Source organism: Geotrypetes seraphini, chromosome 9 (assembly GCF_902459505.1).
Source record: "Geotrypetes seraphini chromosome 9, aGeoSer1.1, whole genome shotgun sequence".
NCBI classification, from domain to species: Eukaryota; Metazoa; Chordata; class Amphibia; order Gymnophiona; family Dermophiidae; genus Geotrypetes; species Geotrypetes seraphini.
The window spans coordinates 118,842,782-118,870,147 of record NC_047092.1 but is presented as its reverse complement, the minus strand read 5'-3'; the positions used below and the strand labels follow the sequence as shown (position 1 = coordinate 118,870,147).

The 27,366-nt window shown below is 38.9% G+C and overlaps 1 protein-coding gene across 1 annotated transcript in view; it reads right to left on the bottom strand.

Annotated features, from left to right (window-relative positions):
* Positions 1 to 27,366, bottom strand: part of MAB21L4 (mab-21 like 4) — a 131,159-nt gene that overhangs the window by 24,138 nt on the left and 79,655 nt on the right. Inside the window, exon 3 of the mRNA XM_033959485.1 lies at positions 20,069 to 20,216. Coding sequence (XP_033815376.1) covers positions 20,069 to 20,216 — 148 coding nt within the window. The remainder of the gene's footprint in view (positions 1 to 20,068; positions 20,217 to 27,366) is intronic.

The window sequence follows — 27,366 nt, the reverse complement described above, 5'->3', positions numbered from 1 at the left end:
GGGGGCATGGAGAGAGAAAGAAAGAAGGGGACAGGATGAAACAAAGAAAAAGTTGGGGGAGGGAATGAAGTCTGGAAGAGAGAAAGCATACAGGAGGCTGAAAGAAGGGAAGAAATATTGGATGCACAGTCAGAAGAATAAAGTGCAACCAGAGACTGATGAAATTACCAAACAAAAGTAGGAAAAATGATTTTATTTTCAATTTAGTGATCAAAATGTGTCCGTTTTGAGAATTTATATATGCTGTCTATATTTTGCAGTATGGGCCCCTTTTACTAAACTGCAATAGCAGTTTTTAGCGCAGGGAGCGTCGAGAGCAGCGTGGGGCATTCAGCGCATCTTCCTGCGCTAAAAAACGCTATCGCGATTTAATAAAAAGGGAGGGGGTATATTTGTCTATTTTTGTATAGTTGTTACTGAGGTGACATTGCATAAAGTCATTTGCCTTGACCTCTTTGAAAACCCGCGGAATATAAATGATAATTAACATTTTCTCTGCGTACAATGTGCTTTGTGTTTTTAAAATTTTATTGTTGGTAGATCATTTTGACTTGGCCACGAAGGTAACGGTGAGGGAGGGAGGGGAGCTGCTGAAAGACATCTAGTAATCCTTGCAGGCTTGACTACAGGGAATTATTTTTGTAAAATCATGTTTTGTTATGTGACTGGCATTATTTAGACTTTAATTTCTTTTTTTTCTTTTTTTTTTTTTTAAGTTCAAAGTGTTTTATTAATTTTTGGAAAACACAATACAAAGGAATAAAACAAACAGAAAAAATAATTGCAAAGTACATGGTCCAAGCACATAAAACATAATCGTTAAAGTTATGCTTCTAGTATGCAGTTATGCAAAATTTGTAGGAATAATACATGTTAGTTTAATAGTATGACATATAAGCATATCATCATTTCTCCAGAAATATATGTACGTAATAAAAAGAGAGTTAGTACAAATTTAAACAGTCGAACAGTAATGTTGTATGGGAGACCAAACAGATTTATATTTGCCAAGAGCATTCCTTTTTTCCGCTAACACTTGTTCATATTTACCATGGAGACATATAGTATTCCACCAAGCGTGATATTCGACCTTATCTAGATTTTTCCAGCAAAACAATACATTTTGAATCGCAAGAGACAACATAATAGTCAGAAGGTGTCCTTTGTGTTTATCTATAGGCAAGGACAGACCATGAGACATTAAAATCAGAATTCTGATTGTTAATGGTTCAGAGATATCTAAAATAGTACAAATAGTATCCCATACCTTGTTCCAATAAATAGCCAGGTGTTTACAATTGAACAACAAATGTTCCAAGGATCCATCAACACTATCACATGACCAACAATTAGATGAAGATGAGGGGTCTATTTTGTGGGATAAGGAGGGAGTCCAAACAGCACGGTGCATCAAAAAGAAAATGGACTGTAGTACTGAAGCAGATCTAATGGATTTATGTATGGTTAACCAGACGGAGCACCAATCAATGGCATCCGAGGGTAAGTTCAACACATGCTGCCACTTTATTTCGGAGGACAGAGGTTCATTAACTGGTGTCGATTTGATCATCTTATACCAAAATGAGGCTTTGCTGGTGAATATTGTAGGTTTTTCTAAATAAGAACTTAGGCTCGGTTTCCCCGCCAGAGACATCAGATCCGGAATAGCAGCGCGTAAGCAATGATTGAGCTGTATCCAAGCATAGAGCTGTGTTTTAGGGAGACCCCAAGTATCTGACAGCTCTTGAAAGGACATCCATCCCTTGGAATTTGTCAAATCCCCAACTGTCTCAATGCCCCTCTGCCGCCACAGGGGCCAAAGAAAAGATTCAGATTGGATCAAAAACCTCTGATTGTTCCAAATCGGCAGGAGAGCAGATTGTTCCCATCTGTGGGACATGGTGGATTCAAGGACCTGAAGGGCAGATTTATATGACAGAAGAATGTAATCATCTTTATCCCGACGAGACAGAGTGTGGCCAGGCAGGAATTTCATTCGGAACACGCCATACAAGGAATTTTCCATGTCAATCCATCTTGGCTTAACCATATGACTGTTATCAATGTGGCCATGAGTCCATTGTCGGATAATAAAGGCACTGTGGTATTTATAAAAATCAGGGAAATTCACCCCACCTTCTTCCTTTGTCAATTTCAATTTTTTGAGAGCAATACGAGGCTGCTTCTTATTCCATATAAATTGTGTGAGAATAGAGTCCAAGGTGTTGTAGAAGGAGCGAGGCAAAAAGAACGGCAGCATGTTCAATACGTAATTGATTTTTGGAACAATCATCATGCGCACCGACTCTAATCTGCCCCACCATGATAGTTTTAGCGGAGACCAGACTGATGTTGTGTGTCGAGCAATCATTAGTAAGTATTCAATATTGAGTTGAGTAGTTTCTTCTAATGAGGGTCCAAAAAAGACACCTAGGTATTTCATTTTTGTGGCAGACCATTGAACTCCAAACTTTTCCACCTCAGGCTTAACTTCTGGGCAGTTGAGAGGCATGACCAGTGTCTTGCTCATATTCAATTTATATCCGGAGATGTCTGAGTATTGCCGGATCGAAGTTAATAGATGTGGGAACGAAGCAGGAGAAATGTAGAGGAGTATGTCGTCAGCATACGCCGAGATTTTAGTCTGAGTGTCTCTTAGCTTGAACCCTACAATGGATTTATTGTCACGGATCGAAATTAGTAGGGGTTCCAATACCAGATCAAACAGCAAAGGGGATAACGGGCATCCTTGACGAGTGCCACGGGAAGGGTGGAATGTGGATGACAACGTTCCATTTATATATGTTCTTGTAGATGGGAATGAGTAGAGTATTCTGATCTTCTTGATGAAATCTGCAGAGAATCCATACCAATCCAACACTTTAAATAAGAAACCCCATTCGACACGATCAAAGGCCTTCTCTGCATCTAGCCCCACCGCAATAAGGTCTTGGCGGCGGTCCTGAGATTGTGCAATGATGTGTGAAAAAGTTCTTGAGTTGTCTGTGGCGAGCCTCCCATTAATAAAACCACTTTGATCCGAACTGATTAGTTTGGCTATAACACCTTGCAGCCTATTTGAAAGAAGTTTAGCATAAATCTTTGCGTCTACGTTTATGAGAGATAAAGGCCTGTAATTTGAAATAGAGCGAGGATTTTTTTCTGGTTTTGGGAGGACTATGATATGGGCTTCAGTAAATGATCCATGTATTTGACCCGATTCAATGACGGAAAGAAGAAAACGTAGATAGTAAGGGTTAAGCACATCCTGAAATTCTTTATAGAACTCCACAGTAAGCCCATCCGGCCCGGGAGCCTTATTAGATGCCATGGAATTTATCACCTGTGAAAGCTCTGTTAGATTCAAGGGTTCATCCAATTTGATATTATCATCTTGCGTTAATGTAGGATGAGAGAGGTCATCCAGGAATTGTGAGTCAGGCTCATTGTCGACCAGTTCAGAAGTGTATAACGTTTCATAAAAAGATTTGAAAGCTTGAGAGATGTCATTGTTAGTAGTTAAAATGTCTCCATTATCTAATTCAATAGCAGCAATATTCTTTTTTTCCGATCTTTTTTTAAGATAAGAGGCCAGCAAGTGACCACACTTGTTGTTGTCGGCAAAGTATGAGGCAGACTGATGAAACACCGAGTTTGCGGCTTCTTTACTGAGCGTGGAGTTATAGAGAAAACGAGCCTTCGCCAGTCCAATGAGAGTTGTGACATCCGTAGGATTACTTTGATGTTTTGATTCCAATTCCTTAATGTCAGTTTCCAACTGCAGAGAGGTTTCCCTTTGGATCTTCTTTGCATTTGCTGCAAGTGAGATAATAACTCCCCTAATATACGCCTTGAAGGCGTCCCAGCAGGTAATCCAGGAAGTATGTTCCGGTGAGTTAAAGATGAAGTATTCCTCAATAGCCTTGCGTACATTTAGTTTGAATTGATTATCTTGAAGTAAAGAGGAGTTAAAACGCCATTGGCGGTGAAGTGGTTTGTTAGAGTTACATTTGATTTGGATTGAGATGGCACCATGATCTGAAACTGATATGGGTAAAATTTCTGCAGAGGTGATTGAGTCGCATAATGACTTGTTGATTAAAAAGAAATCAATCCGAGAGTAGGACATGTGAGGATTGGAATAGAATGTGTAATCCCTTGCAGAGCCATGAGTGGATCTCCATATGTCTACTAGGTGGAGGTCTGAGATCATATGTTGAAGGGCAAACCACGATTTGGTTTTTTTATATCTATATTGGGAATTTCTATCAATATCCGGGTTCAAAACCATGTTAAAGTCACCTCCCAGTATCAGATGAGAATCAGGATCCTGCAAAACTGATGAGGCAATTCCATGGAAGAAATCAGGATTGTCCATATTTGGACCATACAAGTTAAACAAAGTGAACCTCTGCCCACCATATGTGATGGTAACCTTGACCCATCTTCCCTGTAAATCGTGTGAGGAAGATATGACAGTAAGATCTTGCAAGTTACGGATCAAAATCATAACTCCCCCCTTTTTCTCTATCGCAGGCGATGAGAAAACAGGCATAGCCCACGCTAAGCGTACCTTGTCAGATGCCGCTTTATCCAGATGAGTCTCTTGTAGCATAATGACGTCCGGTTTTAGTTGGTCCAGGTATAGTAGTATTTTTTTCAGTTTGATTGAGTTGTTCAGCCCTTTGGCATTTAAGGAAATACATTTAAGAGACATGAGAAATGACTATATGATTAACAAAAAATTTGATTTTGACCTGTGTTAAAGAGACAACTAGATGATACATTATGAATGAACTGCTGCGCAACCTTGAAGAAAAAAATTTGTTAGCATACTTTATGACCAGCAACTGTGAAGGACCATAATAACTAAAACATGACCTAAAGTCACACAATATAATTCCCATGTGCACTGTGAGAGTGAAAACAGCAGCTAGAAAGGCAAAGCACCCATATAAAGATACAGTAAAAAATCATACATTGAAAGCATGAATGCCAAAGCTGAGTAAAACATTTTTATAACTAGTAAAAGACTCATACATGCAACTGAACTTTAGTGTATTAATACAGACAGCAAGATAACATCACACAGACATGTTTGATGAAGCAGCCGAGCAGCCATAACAGTCAAACCTGATGAATAGGAGTGGGAGACTGCAATTCAATGAATGCGGCCAGATCCTCAGGATTAGTATAATCTTTTGTTTGATTATGGAGAGTAACTCTCATCCTGGCCGGATACAGCATACCAAATTTAGCATTTAGCTGCTTCAGCTGGGGCCGGTATGAGAGAAGTTTTTTTCTGCGTGCTGCAGTGGATTTACTCAGATCTGGCAGAAATAATATGTTGTCACCCTCATGTTTCACAGGGGCTCTAATCTTGGCACGCTGCATGACATCCAGGACATGCTGATAACGAAGGAGCTTAAGGACCACCGGTCGGGGGTAGCGATCATTTGGGTTCTTTGAGGAGGGCACTCTATGGGCCCTTTCAATTTCAAACTCACGTGTAAAAGTAAGGTCTAATATTTTAGGGATCCAATCCTCCAGATATTTGATTAGGTCACGGTCGTGAGCCCCTTCCTTGAGCCCAAGGAGACGGATGTTACAGCGCCGAGATCTATTATTGCTATCTTCCATCTCAGATTCTAAAAGAGCAATTTTTCTGGTCTGAGCTCTCAGCTCAGCCATGTGCAGAGTGGTGGCATCCATCTTAGTTTCCAGAGAGAGAACTCTTGTCTGTAGCTGAGAAAAGTCAGATGTTAAGGTTGTTAGCTTCTCATTTATTTCTTCAGTAGCCGATTTGGTATCAGACACAAGATTTTTCAACTCGCGAAGCTCAGCGAGTATTTCAGCGTTACTTCCGGTTTCGGGACCGGGACCCGGCAACGGTGTTTTTGAGGGCGACGGGGGATCAGGTTTGTGGCGTTTGTTTACCTTTTTGTCCGCCATTCAAGCCCCGAAAATTAGCGATTTCGGTAGATAAGTGTTTAATCTTGCCTGCTCGGTTTTAGTTTTGCGATTTCACTCGCTGTAGCTGTGCTGCTAATCTCGATTCTGCAGTTGGGTGCAGGAGCTTCACAGTCAAGCTGCCATTACACGTGGGCTCAACAGCGCCCCCCCTTAATTTCTATGAATGAATAGAATGAAAATGATATAAAATTACTTGCTTGTTTTTATGTGCGTGCACTGAAGGAAAGTGGAGAGAGAGTGGGCTGAGGACGCTGTAGGGAAATGGGGAAGAGAGAGTGGGGAGAAGACGCTGATTTATAAATTGACAATTGTACAGAATATTGTTTCTTTTTATACTTTAATATAATAAGTTCAATATAAAACAATTCAAGGCTTGGGTGGATGGAATCAGGTGGCTTGTGGGGATGAGGACCGAGCTTAGGGGGTTTAGTCCAATAAAATGGTATTTTCTTATTTCTCATTATTTGTTTTATTTTTATTTGTTAGTTTGTAAAGTGGTGATTGTTATGTATCATTTTTTTCAAATTTACATGTACTGTCTTTATATTTTGCACAGTATTAGAGGACATGTATTACTGTTTTTGTGTTGTTGTGGTGTTGCATTGTATGCAAAGTCTGGTTTCTTGGCAATTCAGTTTAACTTTTGTCTACATATTTCTATTTTTAGTTTGTGATTATTCCATATTGGGCAAGGGTGTATCCGTCTGTGTGTATAAAAGGGACATGGCTTTCTGATAGCATCGACTGTACAGGATCAATTGACTGTGCAGGATCTGGTTTGTTTAGTTTTAAAATGTATGTGTTGGTGTTCTAGTGCTCACTGCAGTGTTTAAGATGCTGCCTTTTCCTAGGTACACTCTTGTTGTGCGATATGTAGATTGTTACTAAAAATCATATTTTTCATATAGATGGGGGGTGTCAAAAAATGATGGGCCCCAGTTGTCACATATGCTAGGTACGCCACTGGTCTCTTCAGAAAATGCTGCAATTTTAAAACACCCTTTGTCCACTAATGGCCTCTTTTGCAAAGCCACGCTAGTGGCTGCGCTGCGCTAATGGCCCCGAAGCCCATAGAGATTTAAAGGGTTTCGGGGCTGTTGCCGCACAGCTTTGTAAAAGAGGCCGTAAGTCTATATTTCCAAATCTGTATGTTATAACTATACTGTAAAAGCTGAAATTTATACCTCTATGTACACCAACTTTGTTTTTCCCACCAAAGTTTGTCCTGCTTATAGTATGAATCTACTCTTATAACCCGTTCTGGGCTCCTTTGGGAGGACAGGCTTAATAAATAAATAAATTTATTCCCTTCTCTATAAATATTGACAAAATACCTCATTTGCAACTCCTAAAGATATCAGAAAGTCATTGGACAGGAAGCAGTGTGCTATTGTGGAATGTGGAATGAGAACTGGTTAAAAGAACATATTGTGCTGCCACAGTGGGACAGACTGAAGGTCCATCGAGCTCAGTATCTTGTTTCCAGCAGTAACCAATCCAGGTCACAAATATCTGGCAAGACCCAAAGAGTAAAACAGATTTTATGCAGCTTACCTTAGAAGTAGATAGTGGATTTTCCCAAGTACATCTTAATAATGGCTTATAGACTTTTTTTTTTTTTTTTTTAGGAAATTATCCAAACCTATTTTTAAAAGCCTGCTAAGTTAACTGCTTTTATCACATTCTCTGGCAATGAATTCCAGAGTTTAATCACACATTGAGTGATGAAATATTTTCTACAATTTGTTTTAAACGTACTACTTAGTAAATTCATTGCATGCCTCCTAGTCCTTGTATTTTTGGAAAGAGTGAACAAATGATTCATGTCTACCCTGCTCCACTACTCTCTGTATTTTATAGATTTCTATCATATTTCCCCTCAGCTGCCTTTTCTCCAAGCTGCACAGGCCTAGCCTTCTTAGCCTTTCTTCATAGAGAAGTTGTCCCATCCTTTTTATCATTTTCGTTATCCTTCTCTCTACCTTGCACACAATATTTGAGGTGCAGTCTCACCAAGGAGTGATTAAAAGGTAGCAAAAAAAAAAGAAAAGAAAGTAGCTCACAAGGGTGGAAGCTAAAAAGTGTTTAAGCTTCCACCATTGTGATCTACTTTCTTCTTTGGCATTTTATACAAAGGGTCCAGAATTATTATATTCAAATTATCAAAGATGTATCCATTCAAGCTTCATCAGTGGTGAAGCATGTTACCAGCTTGTACTTAATGACCATTACTTGTTGTTTATTATATACTTGAAAATAAATAAAACTTTTTGAACATGCAAGGTGAGAACAAAGGCTCTGAGAGTACTTGTTCCACCTGCAATAATATACAGTACATATAAGCAGCAGAAATATTAATGATGTCACATAACATAACAATGTAGTCTTGGCAGACTGTTAACATGGATTTATTTATCTTTGCTGGGAAAGCATTCCTGTTGATAGTGAATCATTATTCATACTACTGGGAAACTGAACTGCTCCTAGACATTTCTGCTGAAGCCACAACCTGATTGAGTAATATTTACATAATGGCCTTAAATTTATTTGCATGCAATTTAAAAAAGCTTTCTAGACATGTTATAACATTACCAAGCTGAATCTGTTTATGGTGCATAGTTTATTTAGGCTTGATATACCATGTTATGTCAACTTGCAGATCAAAGTGGTTTACACTTAGATAATGAAACAGCAGAGATAGAAAGAAACTACAATTGTTGAATAGGAAAGAAATCATTCACACAAGACCAATTGTTGCTGAAGCATATTAAGAAAAAGCAAGTTCAAGAAAACAATAGGAGTAAGGGGGAAAGGAAAGATATTAAAGAACCTATGCCAGAAAGCAAAAAGTGAGATGAAGATCCATGGCAAGATATACTGCATTGGAGTAACATACCACTAGAGAGCAAGGACAGCATCTCATGTCCAGGAAACTGAAGACATCTTTGCAACCAAGTAACTACAACCCTGTATGATTGATACAATGAGTATGAAAAAACTTCAACACACGTAAGTGGCAAGCTTTTAACTCAAGATAGCTGCAAGAGATTTGTCTGCGTTGAATACTGGGGACTCAGCACATATGAAAAACCATTGATAGGAGACTGTATGAACACTTGGAGGGGCATAATCAAAAGATACATCTAAGTCTGTTTTAGGCCTAAGTCGTTAGTCGCCCAAAGTTGGACATGGGAAAAAGTCCTTTTTCAAAAAATACGTCCAACATATTTTTATTTTTTTTTCAAAACCGGATTAATGATTGGACTTAGCACCAGATTGGAATTTATTTTGCTCCAATTTCTTAAACTTATTTGTATATTTTAACTTTATTCTTTTTATTTCTTTTATCTTTTTAAAATTATTATTATTATTTGAATTGTACCTTTCCCTCACAATTCTTGGAATTTTGTTATATCTTTTTTAAAGATATAACCTGTTTTAAATATATAACCTGTTTACTCAGGTACTTTAGCTAGATTGTGAGCCTTCAGGATAGGGAAGTTCTAAGTACCTGTATTTTATTGTAAACCGCTTAGATCTGTAATATGCTTAAGCGGTATATCAAATGTTAATAAAACATAAACATAACTGTATGTCTAGCCATCAGATCGTCCATACCGCTAAGTTGTCTATCTTTATACACCATTTTTGTCCAAAAATTCAGCCAAGTCAAAAATGCCTAGAAAAAGACCCTTTGGATGTGGGGAGGGTCAGCAAAGTGATGGACTGGACACTCAAACATTGTATCAGAGTAGTGGGGTACCTTATAAGGTATTGCTGTGAACTTCACAAAAAGGGTGCTACATATACATCTCACCACTACAACCTTATAGGTCATGGTGAGCCCCCCAAAACACCCACCTGTCTACCACTCCTTATGGCTATAGGTGCCACTTATATGGCAGTACATAAGGGTTTGGGGTTTTTTTTGGGGGGGGGTACATATGTTTCACCATGCATACAGTGGTTAGAGTGGCTTATGGGCCTGGGTCCTAATAAGAACATAAGCAATGCCTCTGCTGGGTCAGACCAGAGGTCCATCGTGCCCAGCAGTCCACATACGCGGTGGCCCAACAAGTCCAGGACCTGTGCAGTAATCCTCTATCTATACCCTTCTATCCCCTTTTCCAGCAGGAAATTGTCCAATCCTTTCTTAAACCCCTGTACTGTACTCTGCCCTATTACGCCCTCTGGAAGCGCATTCCAGGTGTCCACCACTCGTTGGGTAAAGAAGAACTTCCTAGCATTCGTTTTAAATCTGTCCCCTTTCAACTTTTCCAAGTGTCCTCTTGTTCTTTTATTTTTCGAAAGTTTGAAGAATCTGTCCTTCTCTACTCTCTCTATGCCCTTCATGATCTTATAAGTCTCTATCATATCCCCTCTAAATCTCCTCTTCTCCAGGGAAAAGAGACCCAGTTTCTCCAATCTCTCAGCGTATGAGAGGTTTTCCATCCCTTTTATCAAGCGTGTCGCTCTCCTCTGAACCCTCTCGAGTAACGCCATATCTTTCCTAAGGTACGGAGACCAATATTGGACGCAGTATTCCAGATGCGGGCGCACCATCGCTCGATACAATGGCAGGATAACTTCTTTTGTCCTTGTTGTAATACCCTTCTTGATTATGCCTAGCATTCTATTTGCTTTCTTAGCGGCTGTTGCGCACTGTGCCGTCGGCTTCATTGTCATGTCCACCATTACCCCCAAGTCCCTTTCTTGGTTACTCTCATTCAATAATATCCCTCCCATCGTATAGTTGTACCTCGGGTTTCTGTTTCCAACATGCAATACTTTACATTTCTCAACGTTGAACTTCATCTACCATCTCGCCGCCCATTCCCCCAATTTGTTTAAGTCCCTTTGCAATTCTTCACATTCCTCTTTAGTCCCAGCTCCACTAAATAGTTTTGTATCGTCCGCAAATTTTATTATCTCACACTTCGTGCCTGTTTCGTCCTCCTCTCTATAGTTCACTAGCCCACCCCCCAGACCACTTAAGCCACCTCTGTGCAGCTCTACTAGGCTTTCCTATGCCAGGCTGCCAGGTGCTGATGTTCTGGAGGCAGATATGTGACGTTTTTATTGTGAATTTTATGTTGGTGGGAGGGGGGGGGGTCAGTGATCACTGGGGTAGTATGTAGGGGTCTGTACTTTGTCCCTGCAGTGGTTATCTGGTCACTTTGGATACCTTCTTGTGACTTAGACCTGGTTTTAGATGGCCTAAGTCACAACATAAGAACATAAGAATTGCTGCTACTGGGTCAGACCAGTGGTCCATCATGCCCGGCAGTCCACTCACGCGGCGGCCCCAGGTCAAAGACCAGTGTTCTACATGAGTCCAGCCTTACTTGCTTACGTCCCAGTTTAGCAGGAACTTGTCCAGCTTAGTCTTTAAACCCTGGAGGGTGTTTTCCCTTACAACAGACTCCGGAAGAACGTTCCAGCTCTCCATCACTCTCTGGGTGAAAAAGAACTTCCTTATGTTTGTACAGAATCTATCCCCTTTCAACTTTAGAGAGTGCCCTCTCATTCTCCCTACGTTGGAGAGGGTGAACAGCCTGTCTTTATCTACTAAGTCTATTCCCTTCAGTATTTTGAATGTTTCGATCATGTCTCCTCTTTTCAAGGGAGAAGAGGCCTAGTTTCTCCAATCTCTCACTGTACGGCAACTCCTCCAGCCCCTTAACAATTTTAGTCGCTCTTCTCAGGATTCTTTCAAGTAGTATCATGTCCTTCTTCATGTACGGGGACCAGTGCTGGACGCAGTACTCCAGGTGAGGGCATACTATGACCCAGTACAGTGGCATGATAACCTTCTCTGATCTGTTCATGATCCCTTTCTTTATCATTCCTAGCATTCTGTTCACCCTTTTTGCCGCCGCAGCGCATTGTGCAGATGGCTACATTGACTTGTCAAAAAGAACTCCCAAGTCTCTTTCCCAGGAGGTCTCTCCAAGTACCACCCCAGACATCCTGTATTCGTGCATGAGATTTTTGTTACCGAAATGCATCACTTTACACTTATCCACGTTGAACCTAATTTGCCATGTCAATGCCCATTTCTCAAGCTTGATTATGTCACTTTCTAGATCTTCACAATCCCCCTGTGTCTTCACTACTCTGAATAACTTCATATTGTCTGCAAATTTAATTACTCATCATATCATTGTCCAGATCATGTATAAAGATGTTGAAGAACACGGGTCCAAGCACCGAGCCCTGCGGCACCCCGCTGGTGACATTCTTCCAGTCCGAGTATTATCCATTTACCCCCACTCTTTGTTTCCTATGCTCCAGCCAGGCAGTGTTGGCAGTGTTAGCCAGGCAGTGTTGTTAAAACTTTCAGTTATACATGCAGTATGACTAAGTCTAGGAGGCCCACCCTCACCACTCCTCCTAAAATGCCTCTTTTAGATCTGGGCATACTGCAGCACTGTGAAGGCCTAAGCCATTTTTAGATACATCTAAAACCTGGTTCAATTATCAGCACTTGGACGACTTGTCTCACTGATCATCTAAATGCCAATTTAGGCCGGTTTTTAGACGTATTTCCGTTTCAATTTTGAGCCCCCCTGGCCTGTAGACCTGAAGTCAACTGAGCAGCTTCACAAAGGCAGCACATGCACAGCTTGACAGAAGGTTGAAATATGCCCTCCTGTTCCAGGTCATCCTGAAGCACAGAGAGCACAAGAGCTGCAGGGAACAGAAGCAATGAAAATCCCAAGAGAATAAGCACACCTGTCAGTAGAATTTAAAACTTTTTAATACTGTTTACAAAAAACTAAACAGTTTACATCGATTATAGTAACATGAACACCAGACACATTGAATAACATCTCACTGATGCCAAACAGGAGTCAGCAACTGCATTAACAGAAAAGCTCTGTCTACACTTGCAGTACCTCGCATCAAAGCCAGCTCAATGACTTGATCTATAGGATATGTACAGAAGAAAGCTGTGTTTAGACTGAAGAGAGAAAAAAAAAACCTCCAAAACAATGCTACGGAAGTGTCTCATTATTATTTCTCAATGTTTTCATACTTTCTGGTTGTTGCCTTCAACCTGTAGCTGTAATACTGCATGGTTCCTGTACATCAACTGCATTTAGTCTGTCTTTATTTTTAACTCTAAAACATAAGAATAGCCCGTTCTCAAAGTGGCCAATCCAGATCCCTAGTACCTGGCCAAAACCCAAGGAGTAGCAACATTCCATGCTACCAATCCAGGGCAAGCAGAGGCTTCCCCCATGTCTCTCTCAATAACAGACTATGGACTTTTCCTCTAGGAAATTGTCCAAATCTTTCTTAAAACCAGCTACACTATCAGCTCTTACCACAGCTTCTGGCAATGCATTCCAGAGCTTAACTATTTTCTAAGTGAAAAAAATTTCCTCCTATTGGTTTTAAAAGGATTCCCCTGTAACTTCATTGAGTGTCCCCTACTCTTTGTAATTTTTGACAGAGTGAAAAATTGATCCACTTTTACCTGTTCTATTCCACTCAGGATTTTATAGACTTCAATCATATCTCCCCTCAGCCATCTTTTTTCCAAGCTGAAGAGCCTTAACCTTTTTAGTCTTTCCTCATATGAGAGGAGTTCCATCCCCTTTATCATCTTAGTCACTCTTCTTTGAACCTTTTCTAGTGCTGCTATATCTTTCTTGTGTTCAGTTTTGGAGACCGTATATGGCGAAGGACATAAGAAGACTTGAAGCGGTCCGGAGGAGAGTGATGAAAATGGTAGGAGGTTTGCGCCAGAAGACAATGTGCATCACTTTGCATTTTTCCACATTAAATTTCATCTGCAATTTTGATGCCCAGTCTTCTAATTTTCTAAGGTCCACCTGCAATTTTTCACATTCCTCATGCTTTTTAACTTTGAAGTTTAGTATCATCTGCAAATTTAATCACCTCACTTGTTGTTCCAATTTCTAGATCATATATAAATAAATTAAATAGCACAGTCCCAGTACATATCCCTGTAGCACTCCACTGTTTACCCTCCTCCATTGAGAAAAATGACCATTTAACCCTACCCTCTGTTTTCTATCTGATTACCAATTCTTAATCCACAACTGAACTTTGCCACCTATCCCATGACTCTTTAATTTTCTCAAGAGCCTTTCATGAGGAACTTTATCAAAAGCTTTCTGAAAATCTAGATACAATACATCAACTGGCTCATCTTTATCCATATGTTTATTCACACCTTCAAAGAAGTCAACCAGGTTGGTGAGGCAAGGCTGAACTCATGCTGACTCTGGTTATAGATGCACAAAACACGGTCATTAAAACTGTGTGAGTTGCTGTTGGCCGATTATCTTTTTGGAACAGTGATTAATGTTCTAATAAGTTTCTATGCAAATGATTTGCGTGGAGGTTCACCGTAATCCCATCCCACCAGTTGCTCTGAAAGCGACAAAAGACACATGCACAGAGCAAGTTTGGGGGAACCCGAACAGCTGAGCGTCAGAGGAAGCTCCAAAGCAGCCTCTTGCTACTCAGCTGTTAGGGCTTTTTAGGGTTTTTGTTTTTGTTTTTTAATGGCACAGATGTGTGTGTGTTACACATGTACAATATCTGCCCCATTAAAAAATGTCTGTAGATACGGCTTCTGCATCTTTACGACAGACTCTTTATTTCATGCTTCACAGAACACTTTGGATACCGGTTAATTCACAGAAATTGGATGCCAGTAAATCTAATGTATGCTGGAGCTGCAAAAAAGAAGTGGGGACATTGGACCATCTTTTGTTTTACTGCCCACTGGTTCAATCATTCTGGCAAGAGGTTTGGGTCAAAATACAAAGTATATTGGAAATCCATATGCCTTTATCATATGGTGATATGTGGAACATACATCAACAACTTTGTTGACAGTAAATAAAAATAAACTGATTTTGATACTGGCTAGAAATAAAAAGACCTTACACTTCTAAATTATCACTTTTGGTGGGACACAATATGTCTCTTTTATAGATATGAAGCTAACTTAGCTGAAAGGTCTGGTAATATGACCTCGTTTAAAGATGCGTGGAGCCGTTTGGATGGTTTTGTTAAATAGTATGTGTGATAGTATGAATGACCTGCCAGAGAAATGGAAGGGACAGAGGGTGGGGGTTGGGTAAAGGTGGGTGGGAGGTTGGGGTTTGGGTAAGAGAGAGATGAGGGGGATAAGATATTGTTGTGTTATAATTATACTTACATTAGGAGATTATTAACAATATGTTATGATATATTTGTTGGTTTATTCTGTAAGTGTTAAAACTTAATACAGATTGAACTAAAAAAATAAAATAAATGTCTGTGTTGGCCCTCCCCAATGACACTTCCCCACCCATGACCTCTCCCCCCCAGAAACAGAATAGAGACAGGAGGGATGCACACTCCCTCCTGCCACCACAGAACCCTCCCCATGCACCAGTCAAAATTGGCAGGAGGAATGCCTACTACCTCCTGGCACCGGGGAAACCACCTGCACCATCTAAAATCCAGAGAAGGGATGACCACTCCCTTCTGCCTACATGAACCCCCCATACATACCCTCCCCAGAAGAATCCTCCCCCCTGCTGAACTGACCCAGCCCTTTTCCCGTTCCCCTTCCTATATAAAAATTGGCAGGATGAATGCCTACTCTCTGCTGCCACTGGATGCCTCCCAAACCCCCCACACCATCCCAAACCCCCCTGTACCTGTAAATTAGTTGACACCAGCAGGGACATCCTAGGGTGTCTGAGCTATTACTGCTGCAGCTGGTGCTAAAAATGCTAGCACAGCTTTGTAAAGGAGGGGGAAAATGGCTAAAAAGAAGCTAAAAGGATCAGTGGCAAAGGTTAAGACTGTATACTGGGTGTGGTCATTATTTAAAAATACCATTGTGGAAACCCAGACTAGATGTATTCCACATATTAACAAAGGTGGAAAGGAGAGGAATTTATTTAATTTAAAAATTTCTTATATACAGTGGTGCCTCACACAACGAACTTAATTCGTTCCAGGAGCAAGTTTGTTATGCGAAAAGTTCGTTATGTGAAACGCGTTTTCCCATAACAATACATGTTAAAAAAAATAATTTGTTCTGTAGCATAAAATATGCTAAGATGACATAAAAAAGATAAATATTTTGTTATTATTTTTATTTAGATACATCTAAAAACATAATTGTTTTTTAAAACAACACACATTTTTTAAATTTAAAGACAGACTAAGTAGAGTCTAATTTTACAGTGAGAGAGGGCAGAGTCTCAGCGGCAAAAACTGGGACTTAACTGTTCATTTTTTAAATGCCTGCATGGTTGAAAATGTTGTCCATTTCCTTGGGCAGATCATTCTGTCTATAATACTAGTTTATACTTATTACAAAATGGTCTTAATGGATAAGCTTTTTTTTTCCTGTTTCTTTCAATATGTAAACAGAATGCCAATGGTGAGAGAGAACAAAGCTGTTATTTTTCTAGCATCGGGGAAGCGGCGAGAGTAGCTCCGCCCCCCCAATGCATCAGCAGTAGGCGCCGGGCCCCTGCGAGCCGACGGTCCGCCACTGCACAGGGAGCCAGGCGGAGAGAGGGCAGTTAAGTGCAGTGCCTGCGCGGAAGGATGCAGCTCGGGCGACTTCGTTGTGTGAAACGAAGTTCGTTGTAGGAAGCAAGACATGAAGTTCGTTGTGCGCAGCGTTCGCTGTGCGAGGCGTTCGTTATGCGAGGCACCACTGTACCAGAAATCTACAAGCCTAAGTGGTTTATAACACTTGTACATATGTAAAATACATAACATTTCTCAAAACATTTACAAATACAGATTCAGTGTTTCACATCTAACATATCTGAAACATTTAAATCTCATCAGAATGCCTATGAAAACAAATATGTTTTTAAACATTTCCTAAAAATGCTCAGAGATTCAATCACTCTTAATTTCTTTAGGAGTGTATTTCATAACTGAAGTTCCACAACCATAAAAATTGAGTTTCTGTACAGCTCAAGTCTTATTTATTTAAAACCTGGAACATCAAGTAATGCTTGATTACTTGACCATAAAGGATGTCCTGGCACATGAACTTTTAAGGTTACAGCTAAACAAAGGAGTTGTTATTCATAAAGAATTTTAAAAATCAATGCCAGAATCTTAAATTGTTTAAGAATCGGCTAAAAGATGAGGTGAAAGAGGCTATTAGAGCCAAGAAAAAAACATCCCTCAAGAATGGAAAAAGGACACAAATGAAGAAAATAAGAAAAGACATAAGCACTGGCAAGTTAGTTACAAAGCATTGATAAAGAAAGCTAAAAAAGAATATGAAGAGAAATTTGCAAAAGAGGCAAAAACTCATAGTAACAATTTTTTAAGGTGAATCAAAATCAGAAAACTTGTGAGAGAATCAGTGGGACCATTGGATGATCAATGAGCAAAAGGGGCTTTCAGGGAGGATAAAGCCACAGCAGAGAAACTGAATGAATTCTTTGTTTCAGCCTTTATGGAAGAAGATGTAACAAATCTACTTGAACCAGAAATGTTTTTCAAGGGTGAAGATGTGGAGGAACTGAAAGAAATCTCAGTGAACCTGAAAGACGTACTAAGCCAAATTGACAGGTTAAAGCGTGATAAATCACCTGGACTGAATGGTATACATAGGAACTCTATGAGCGTCGGGAGCAGCGCAGAGCATTCAGTGCAGCTCCCTGCACTAATAACCACTATCGCAATTTAGTAAAAGGGAGGGGGGGGAGAATAGTTTTACTAAACTGTGGTTTAGTAAAAGGGGGTTATTCATGCTAAGTAAACTGGTCACCAGTTAGTTTCTGAGTCAGTACAAATGCCTGGATATTCAATGGCGACAGCTGTGTATGCCCTAGCATTAAATATCTGGGTTTAACTCAGCCAGTGGCTTAAGAGGCTTACAAGCCACAGACTAAATATTACACTCTGAATTCTTATTGAAAAAGAATGATGCTGTTTTTTGTAGAGCTAAAATTCAGATATTTCCAAATGTTTCAACTCTGCAGGAAGAATGTTCTACAGTTGAAGTCTCGTGCAATTGAAGGCTGGTACAATCTTTTCCCTCAAGTTTTCTTCCAAATGTTTAGTCACATAGGCTAGCAAGCAATATATGACCATGCACAGTTGGAGCTACTCTTGATAGAATATGAAGATACTGCCACCATGGCTGAGAAAGCTTCTTGTAGTTGAGGAGTTAGTTCAGATAAATATGCTGATGAGGATTGGTTTGAATTATTTATAACTCACATAGGGGACAAATATATAAAGAGCGGCAAAGGTTAGATGCCAAGATGCAGTATGCCAAATGCTAATTCTATAACAGCATCTGGGCATCCAGATTTCATAATAGAATACTAATGTTAAGTTGGCATTTAAACACCAACCTTTAGGCATAAATGTGTGCACCTAACTAAGGCTTCTTAGTGTGTAATTTACAGTATTCTGCAAGCTACATGTATAAATGTGGGACCTGCCCATGCCCTACTTAAGCCTCAGCCATGTTACAAATCTTCTCACATTTACATGCTAACCCCTAGATTCTATATATGACACCTAGTTTTGGGTGCCAAAATTTGGGCATGCTCCTGAGATGCACATGCAAATTAATTGGTTAACAAACCAATTAAAGTCAATAATTGGGTGCCAACTCTAAAGGGGGATGGGCGTATCAGGAGCATTCTGATAAGAATGCTGCCTCAGCACACCTAACTTGGGCATCAGCATTTACACCAGTTTTCAGATGGTGTAAGTCTGGCATGCAAAGTTAGGCGCAGGAATCAGCGCTAAATGTGAATCTATAAAGGACATGCTTCCTTTATAGATTCTGGTGTTGATTTCTGAGTGCCATTTATAGAATTCCTATCTAACCTCCTATTTTACTAACGCATAGCATGGGTTTTAGTGCCGGCAGCGGCGATAACTGCTCCGACACTCATACAATTCCTAAGAGCGTCGGAACAGTTGCCACCACTGCCAGCGCTAAAACCCACACTATGCGTTAGTAAAAGAGGGGGTAAGTGAGTTGCATGCCTATGCACAGAATACCATTGAATGCACAGCAAGAATTTATGTGCATAACTATAACAATCACATGTGCAAAAGCTTGTATTCTATGACTTACACACACAATTGGCACCTAACTTCAGGCTACTTGTAGAATATGGGGGAGATGTTCTTCATTATAGCTTACTGTGTTGAAATATCTTTGCCTCATCTTGATGTGGACTAGTTAGAATGACCCATTTTCTTATTTCTCATATGGCATGTACATTGTTAAAATCACATACATAAATAAATTCATTATAATGGACTGATAATCTTGAATGTGTTGTCTCTTCTCACAGATTTCCATTTACTCCTCTAAGTCAGTGTTTCTCAAATTGGTTCTGGAGTACCTTCCAAACCAGTGTTCTTCAATGCAAAACCTGGGGGTGACCCCCATTGTCTTTCGGGGGGGGGGGGGTCCTGCTACTGTACCTCTATAACTAGGCTCAGGACAGAAGAGGTAAAGTGGGTTGGGAGAAGAGCTACATGCTTGACGGACAACACATTTCTCAATAGACAAATGAGAATGCATTTGGAAATGCTCACAACCTCAAGGATACCCCCTAATAAACTTTTTAAGTGAGCTGGTAGGAATGGATGTCAATTAACACACATTGGCCCTGCATGAGAAAATATTTGATGACTCTCCTTCAGTTCATTAGAATCCTAGGTGGCTTAGGGACAGATAGGGAAAATGCTTGAGTACCTGATTGTAAAACCGCTTAGATAACCTTGATAGGCGGTATATAAAATCCTAATAAAACTTGAAAAACTTGAAACTTAGCTTAAAAATTAATTACCACTGCCCCAGCCCATCTGGTTTTCAGGATATGCACAATGATATCTGTGAGGCAGATTTACATGCAGTAGAAGCAGGACACACAAATCCATATAATATGTATTTACTATGGATATCCTGAAAACCAGGGGTACTCCAGGACCAGCATGAGAAATACTATTTTATATCACCAGGCTCTTGTATTCCATTTTTAACTCTTTATTTGTTGCATTCTCCTGAATTTAGCTTGGAAAGGGTTAATACAAATTCTGAAAATATTACCTTCAGGTGATAGAAGGAAAGTCCTTTGCCCTCTTCTAACCAGTATTCATTGTTCACCCTGTCCAGAATAGAGAGGCTGTCCAGGCGGTAGCCTCCCAGGGTATCAACAATAATAAAAAGTTTCCTAAGTAGTTGATTGGAAGAGTACCTGAAAATAAAGAAAGACAAAACTATGCTAGGATTCAAAATTTACTTCTCAAGATTGTTAGAGTCAAATGAATACTTTAAAGTCAAGGAATGTACATATTTTTACAATGAAGGAGCCGACTAAACATCATTCTGGTCTGATAGCACTAGGTCAGATAGCACATACATACTGTATTTGTGAGGAAGTCTATAGGATGTTACCACTCTCCCTGCAGGATACTCCCTCACATTGACAGAGCTACCTTGACTTATATAGCTCCTCCCTAGGGGAAAGTGACATGGGAGGGGTGGAGTCAGGGAAGTTGCTGCCAGGAAATATGAATAGGGCCAGAGTTGGGTTAAGCAGGCCCAGGGGAAAAGAAGGAAGAAGTGATCCCAATATATGCCTTGACTACAACAGATATTCTGCTTGGCTGATGTAAGCCAACTTCTTTTACTGAATACTTGTGAGTCAGCCTGGAAAAACAGCACAGGAGTGCCGATTGAAAACACTGATTGTTCTTGTTTTTGCAGGCCCTGCTTTCCTCAGTCCCTGATGCATCCATGAGGCGAAATGTTTGGCCATTGTTGGTGGGGATAGGACTCTGGCTGCCTTTCCACACATTTCAAGATAAGTTTATTGTTACTTCTTTAATGTTTGGCACAGTGACTGCCTTGAATGAATAGTGCCTGTTAAGAGTTCTACTAACTGTGTACCTATTTCACTTGTCCTTGTGGTCAAATGGAGGTTTTTATGCCTGTGAGGTTTGTTCTTTCTAGTTAGAAGAGGGCTTTCTCCCTAACAGGGCTCAGAGGCTTTTCCTCCTGAACACCTATGGGCCTGCTATAGCTAGTTTTCACTATTAAGATTTTTTTTACAGCTTTTTGCTTATATGTTAAATTGAATCCTAGCTGTGTGGGTTATTTGTTTATAAGATTTACTGAACCCTACTATTTACCCTTCTCCATTGAGAATATTGACTATTTAAACACACTCTCTGTTTTCTGTCTTTCAACCATTTCTTAATCCATAATAGGATATTACCTCATATCCCATGACTTTCTAATTTCCTCAGAAGTCTTTCATGAGGTACTTTGTCAAATCACAACAAAACAGGAGATACTACCTTTCCAAGATAGAAAGGCAAGAAAAACAACAAAGGTGACCTGTGGTGCTCAATATCTTTATTGCATTGATCAAGATTCGACACGTACATGTTTCTCCACTATGGCCTGCCTCAGGAGTCTGAATCTTGGGCTTATAATATAACCTATATTTTTTTGCCTTATTGTTGTAGTGCTTGAAAATAAATGAAAGCCTTTTGATTTTAGTCATTCCAGTAGCTGATACTCTACTCTGACCAGTGGATATATTTTATTTTGTATTTAGAAATTTCATTTATTTTCAAACACTACAACAATACAACAACAAAAAAAGATGATATTAGTTTTTATTATAAGCCCAAGATTCAGACTCCTGAGGCAGGCCATAGTGACCGAAACATGTGCATGTCGAGTCTTGATCGATGCAATAAAGATATTGAGCACCACAGGTCACCTTTGTTGTTTTTCTTGTACTTTGTCAAATGTCTTTTGAAAATTCAAATATACAATATCAACTGTTTCACCTTTATCCACATATTCATTCACCCCTTCAAAGAAATGCAGTAGATTGGTGAGGCAAGATTTCTCTTGACTAAAAACATGTTGGCTTTCTCTCATTAATCCATGCTTACGTGTCATTTTGTTCTTTATAATAGTCTCTATCATTTTGCCTGACACCAACGTCAGACTCACCGGTCTATAATTTTCCGGACCACCTCTAGAATCCTTTTTAAAAATCGACATCATGTTGACCTCCCTCCAGTCTTCTGGTACTATGCTAGTTTTTAAAATAAAAATTACTATTACTAACAATACTGTATTTACCCAAAAATAAGACCGGGTCTTATATTAATTTTTGCTCTAAAAGACGCATTAGGGCTTATTTTCTGGGAATGTCTTATTTTTTCATGTACAAAAGTCTACATTTATACAAATACAGTCATGTCATCTTCTGGAACATCATCATAACTCTCCAAACCCTGAATTCTGGCCTGAATTTCTTGTGATTCCATTTCCTGTGAAACCGTTGGCCCCAGTCTCTCATGTCCAGCAATATAGCTCTCCTTAAATGAGCACTTCTTGTCCATGTAGCCTGCTCGTAGTGAATTGGCAACACAGCTGACAGTGAGTTTATCCCTTGAATTCTTCACCCAAGTCATGACCTCTTGCAGGCTAGGCTTCACAAAGTTTCTATGCTGATTTCTCTCCATTCGATTTTCAATGTAGTTATTGATTTCTAATCTATTTAAAAATGTGGAAGTGGGTAAATAAATATAGATAAATAAATAGAAATGCTCCACTTATAAATTAAAGAGCACTATCTCAACGGAAGAAAAGGCCTCAGGTATTATCATGGCAGAGCATAAAAGCTCAAACCTCCTCCACCCACATCATTGGCCAAAAAACATCCGGAGAGAATGTGCTACTGCAACTATTCTAGCAGGACTGAGATCACTAGCAGCCTTTTGTATTATGTATCAGTGATACAATATATTAGCCAACATTTCACAGTATACAACTGTTTATTCAGGGCTTTATCCACTTTCACTTCCCCACATATGTTGCGTTGTTTGCTTTCTTGATATTCTTCATGATTGTCAATCGGGGTTCCGTATTGGTTATAGTACAGAGACGGTATTAGCTTCTCTGATTGACTATCTTCATGGATTATTTAGTGTAGGCTCAAGTGTATTGATTCTTCAGCTGGATCTAAGCAGTGCTTTGGCCTGGTTGATCATAAGATTTTATTGGATTGTTTAGACTCAGTTGGTATTTCAGGTAAAGTTTGGAACTGGTTTGAGAGTTTTTTAAGAAATAGATGTTATCAAGAGTTTAGTGAGGACATCTATTCTTCATTCTAGAGTAATTCCTGTGGAATACCACAAGAGTCTCCACTGTCGCCTGCTTTATTTAACATTTATTTAGTCCCACTGGGAAGATTGCTGAATACTTTGAGAGTTAAGTTCTTCATCTATGCAGATGATATTACTATAGTGCTTCCACTTACATCTCTCTCAGAGGAGATAAAAAACCTAATTTCTTCTTTATTAATTCATATTGAGCAATGGACAACGAGAGCCAACTCAAATTTAATCCGGAAAAATCAAAATTGTTTTTGGCTAGTCCTTCTGATAATATAAAAGAAAAGGTACTACAACTGAATGGTCAAACTTTCTTAATTGCTACCTCTATTAAAATCTTGGGTGTTATATTGGACAGCCACTTAACTTTGGATGATCACACAGATCTATTGAGAAAAAAATGTTTTGCAATTTTGTGGAAAATTTGAATGAAAAAAAAAAAATTTTGACAGTGTATCATTTAGGTTACTGGTACAAGCCACCATTTTATCTGTTCTGGATTATTGCAATATAATATATTTGGGATCTCATAAAAAGCTTAAAAAAAAAAATAAGGCTCATCCAGAACATGGCAGTCCGTCTGATTTTTGGTCTGAAAAAGTATGACCATGCTACTCCATCTTATCAACAGTTGCATTGACTACCTTTTGAGGCTAGAGTGTTGTTTAAATTTGGTTGTATCTGCTTTAAAGTCTTGTTTGGTATGGTGCCTACTTATCTGTCCTTATGCTTTGAACGTTATAAACCAAATAGGATTACTCGAGGGCAATATCTATTTCTTCATCCAACTATTAAATCTTGCTGATACATGAGATTTTTTGATAAATTACTCAGTTTTCAGGCAGGTAAAATGAACCTATGGTTAAGTACCATCATTTCTCAGGCCCATTCATATATGTCTTTTAGGAAACTGCTAAAAACTGATTTGTTTGATAAATTTGTAAACTGATGTTTTAGAATCCTGATTGGTAAATAATATATTGTTCTTATAGTGTGTTTATTTTAGTTGATTTTAACGCATTTTTAATCAATTGTATTTTACTTACTGATTTTTAGTTAATTGTATTTTACTCACTGATTGTATAATTTTTATTGTATGTGAACTGCCTAGAACTATGTAGAATGGCGGTATACAAACATAAAATTATTATTATTATTATTATTATTGAATGCAAGTGCATGTTTAATAACTTCAGTTTCTTTCATCTTGAATAGTGTTGTCGATCTTCTTAGAGACAGTTCATATCACTGAAGGAAGCCATCCAGCCAGTGTTGTGACGCTTTGAATTCTTCTGGGGATATTTCTAACTGTGTTGCCATTGCAAGAGCAAATGCTTGAACATCAGTCCTGCGTACAACCAAAGACTTTGCTTTCCTGTCAGCAATCCATTCACTGATGATGTCTTCCAGGTCAGGAAATAATGTTTGCCAACCTGATCCACATTTGTGCTTCTTAGCATTTCCCTCGTCTACCTGTTGACTGAAGCTATCGTACACTGCTTGCCATTTTCAGACCATTTGGAGATCCAATTTCTCTTTGCAGAAAGCCATAAGATTCTTGCCCCGGGAGTCCTCCATGATTCCTTTCTTGTACTCGATGGAATATCTCTTTCTTTTTGCACTCGTCTGAGGGTCAAAATATTATTCCCTTTAAATCTACTATTAAATCAAGTGTTAACTGAAGACTTATGAGACAGGAGCTGAAACAAAAATGATGACAGTTAAGAATGATGGTCCACACAAAAGCAACAAAAAATTGCAGGCACCAAAATTCAAAAAACGTTTCTTTAGTTCACACGATTGCATTAAGTACATCCGTTACTTCACATGACATATTAAATTGTGAAGATTCATATTAGATACAACCACGTCCGTCGTTATCAAGTGTGCACGTTATTCGTGCATTGTGTCTGTACTCCAATTGGTCATTTGGCAATAAGTCTCGAGTTCATCTGTGTATGTGGCATTTGCCTCTTGTCCAAAGGCACCTGCGTGGGTATTTACAAATACTGGTACTTAATTATAATTTACATTATCATTTATTTTAATTATTACAGTTTTTCCCAGATATATACCAAATGAGCAACTTCCTAAATATATATATGTGCAATTAAAAATATACAAAAATATAATTTTATGTGTAATAACAAGAAAACCTCAATAAAATATGACTACAGATTTCTACGATACAATAAGTACACTAGTCAATATATACAGTGGTACCTTGGTTTACGAGCATAATTCGTTCCAGAAGCATGCTCGTAATCCAAAGCACTCATATATCAAGAATACTGTAAAGGAAAAACTAGTCGATTAAACTGTCTGCAGTGCAGAAGAGAAGCAAAAATTAGAAAGCAACAGGAAAATCTGCAGTTGCATGCAGGGGGCAGCTCTGCCCCAGGCTGTGCGTGCATTGCAAGGTATAGAGAGAGAGAGATGAGGGATGTTTTACTTTGGGACACGCTCATATAGCGAGTCAATGTTCATTTTGCAAGTTAACATTTGCTGGAGTGTTTTGCTCATCTTGTAAAATATTCACAAACTGCGTTACTCTCAAACCGAGGTTTGACTGTACTTGGAAAGTTGCACATATATATCTGGGAAAAACTGTAATGTCAATAATATTATTTATTAATATTTAATTATATATTAATATTATTATTTTATAATTCAATATGTCTGTCGTGTGTGTTGCAACGGACGTACGAAATACCTAGCTGATGATCTTAACTGGGGTTTATTTTTGGGGTAGGACTTATATTACGAGCATCTTGAAAAAATCATGCTAGGGCTTATTTTCTGGTTAGGACTTATTTTGGGGTAAATAAGATAGCTCTACAAGTTCATTTTTCAATTCTATCAGCACTCTGGGATGTATACTATCCAGTCTAGGTGATTTGCTACTATTCAATTTGTCAAATTGACCCATTACATCATCCAATGTTACAGAGATTTGTATGAATTTCTCTGATTCATCAGAACTGATATAAAACTTATTTATTTTATATTCTTCTTAAAATTCCTTTTATAAATGTCCAAATGCAGCAAAGGACATAAATTACTTATCTTTGAAAATGCAGACATCCATGGCCCATTTTGCAAGCTTTTCTGGATTTTTCAAGGGTTCACTAGTGGCGTTGCATATTTTGAAACCGTAGCACTCCTTCTTTGGGCAAAGTGCTCAATGACTGCAGTATCAGCGCGTTATAAATCACAGAAAAATATGGGATAACCCGAAGCAAGAATTGTGTGGGATCATGAAGTTCTGTCATATTAGCCTAAAAGCTGCTGAATCTCAGGCTTTGACCTAGGTTAAGGACAGAGGGAACCTTCATTTCAAAGTAGAAATGTTAGAAAATGTGACTAAGAGACGTAATTTAAGGATTATAAATTTTCCTAAGTTATAATTTATGTCAGCACACGATATGTTTAAGAAATATCTAACTCAAATTTTGAAAGTCCCTGAATACTCCTATCCTCCTCTCACTAAAATTTATTACCTGCCAAATAGAGTTAAGGCTCAGAATCCAAACCAGCAGAATCTTTCTGCTGATAGTTTGGATTTAACAAATTTCTTGGAGAGATCTGATAGTGAGGCGTCGGTTACTGCCATGCTGCTGGTACAATTTGCCATTGATTCAGACAGGGAATGGATGCTTAAGCTTTTTTTTTTTTTAATATAAAGATGTTCCATTTATGTCAAAGTAGTGAGAATGTATCCAGACGTGTCACATTCGACACAGAAGAGAAGAAAGCAATTTCTTATTTTGAGACCCCAAGCTCTGCAGCTGGGAGCAGCGTTCATTTTTTTTTAAAATTCTTTATTCATTTTAAAACATAGAACAAGTGTACAGAAATTCATCAATTATAACTTCAATATAACACTTGACAATCTTAACCATATCATCTAGAACAAATAATATAAATCCCCTCCCACCCACCCTTCTTAAATTAATTAAAGCAAAATCTCAACAAAAAAAAAATATACCACCCCCCACCCCCCAATGTGTAAATATAATCTCCCATAAAAAGTGATGTCTACTCACTACGATATTTTTCCATTGGCCCCCAGATCTTTATAAAATTTTGAGATACCAGAACACAGATAACCCCATGCAAATAAGGGACCAAAAACTAAAAGTACTAATATATACAAACCCTAAGGTGCAAGATTCTGCATGCAGTACAATCCCTGAGGAAAAGAAA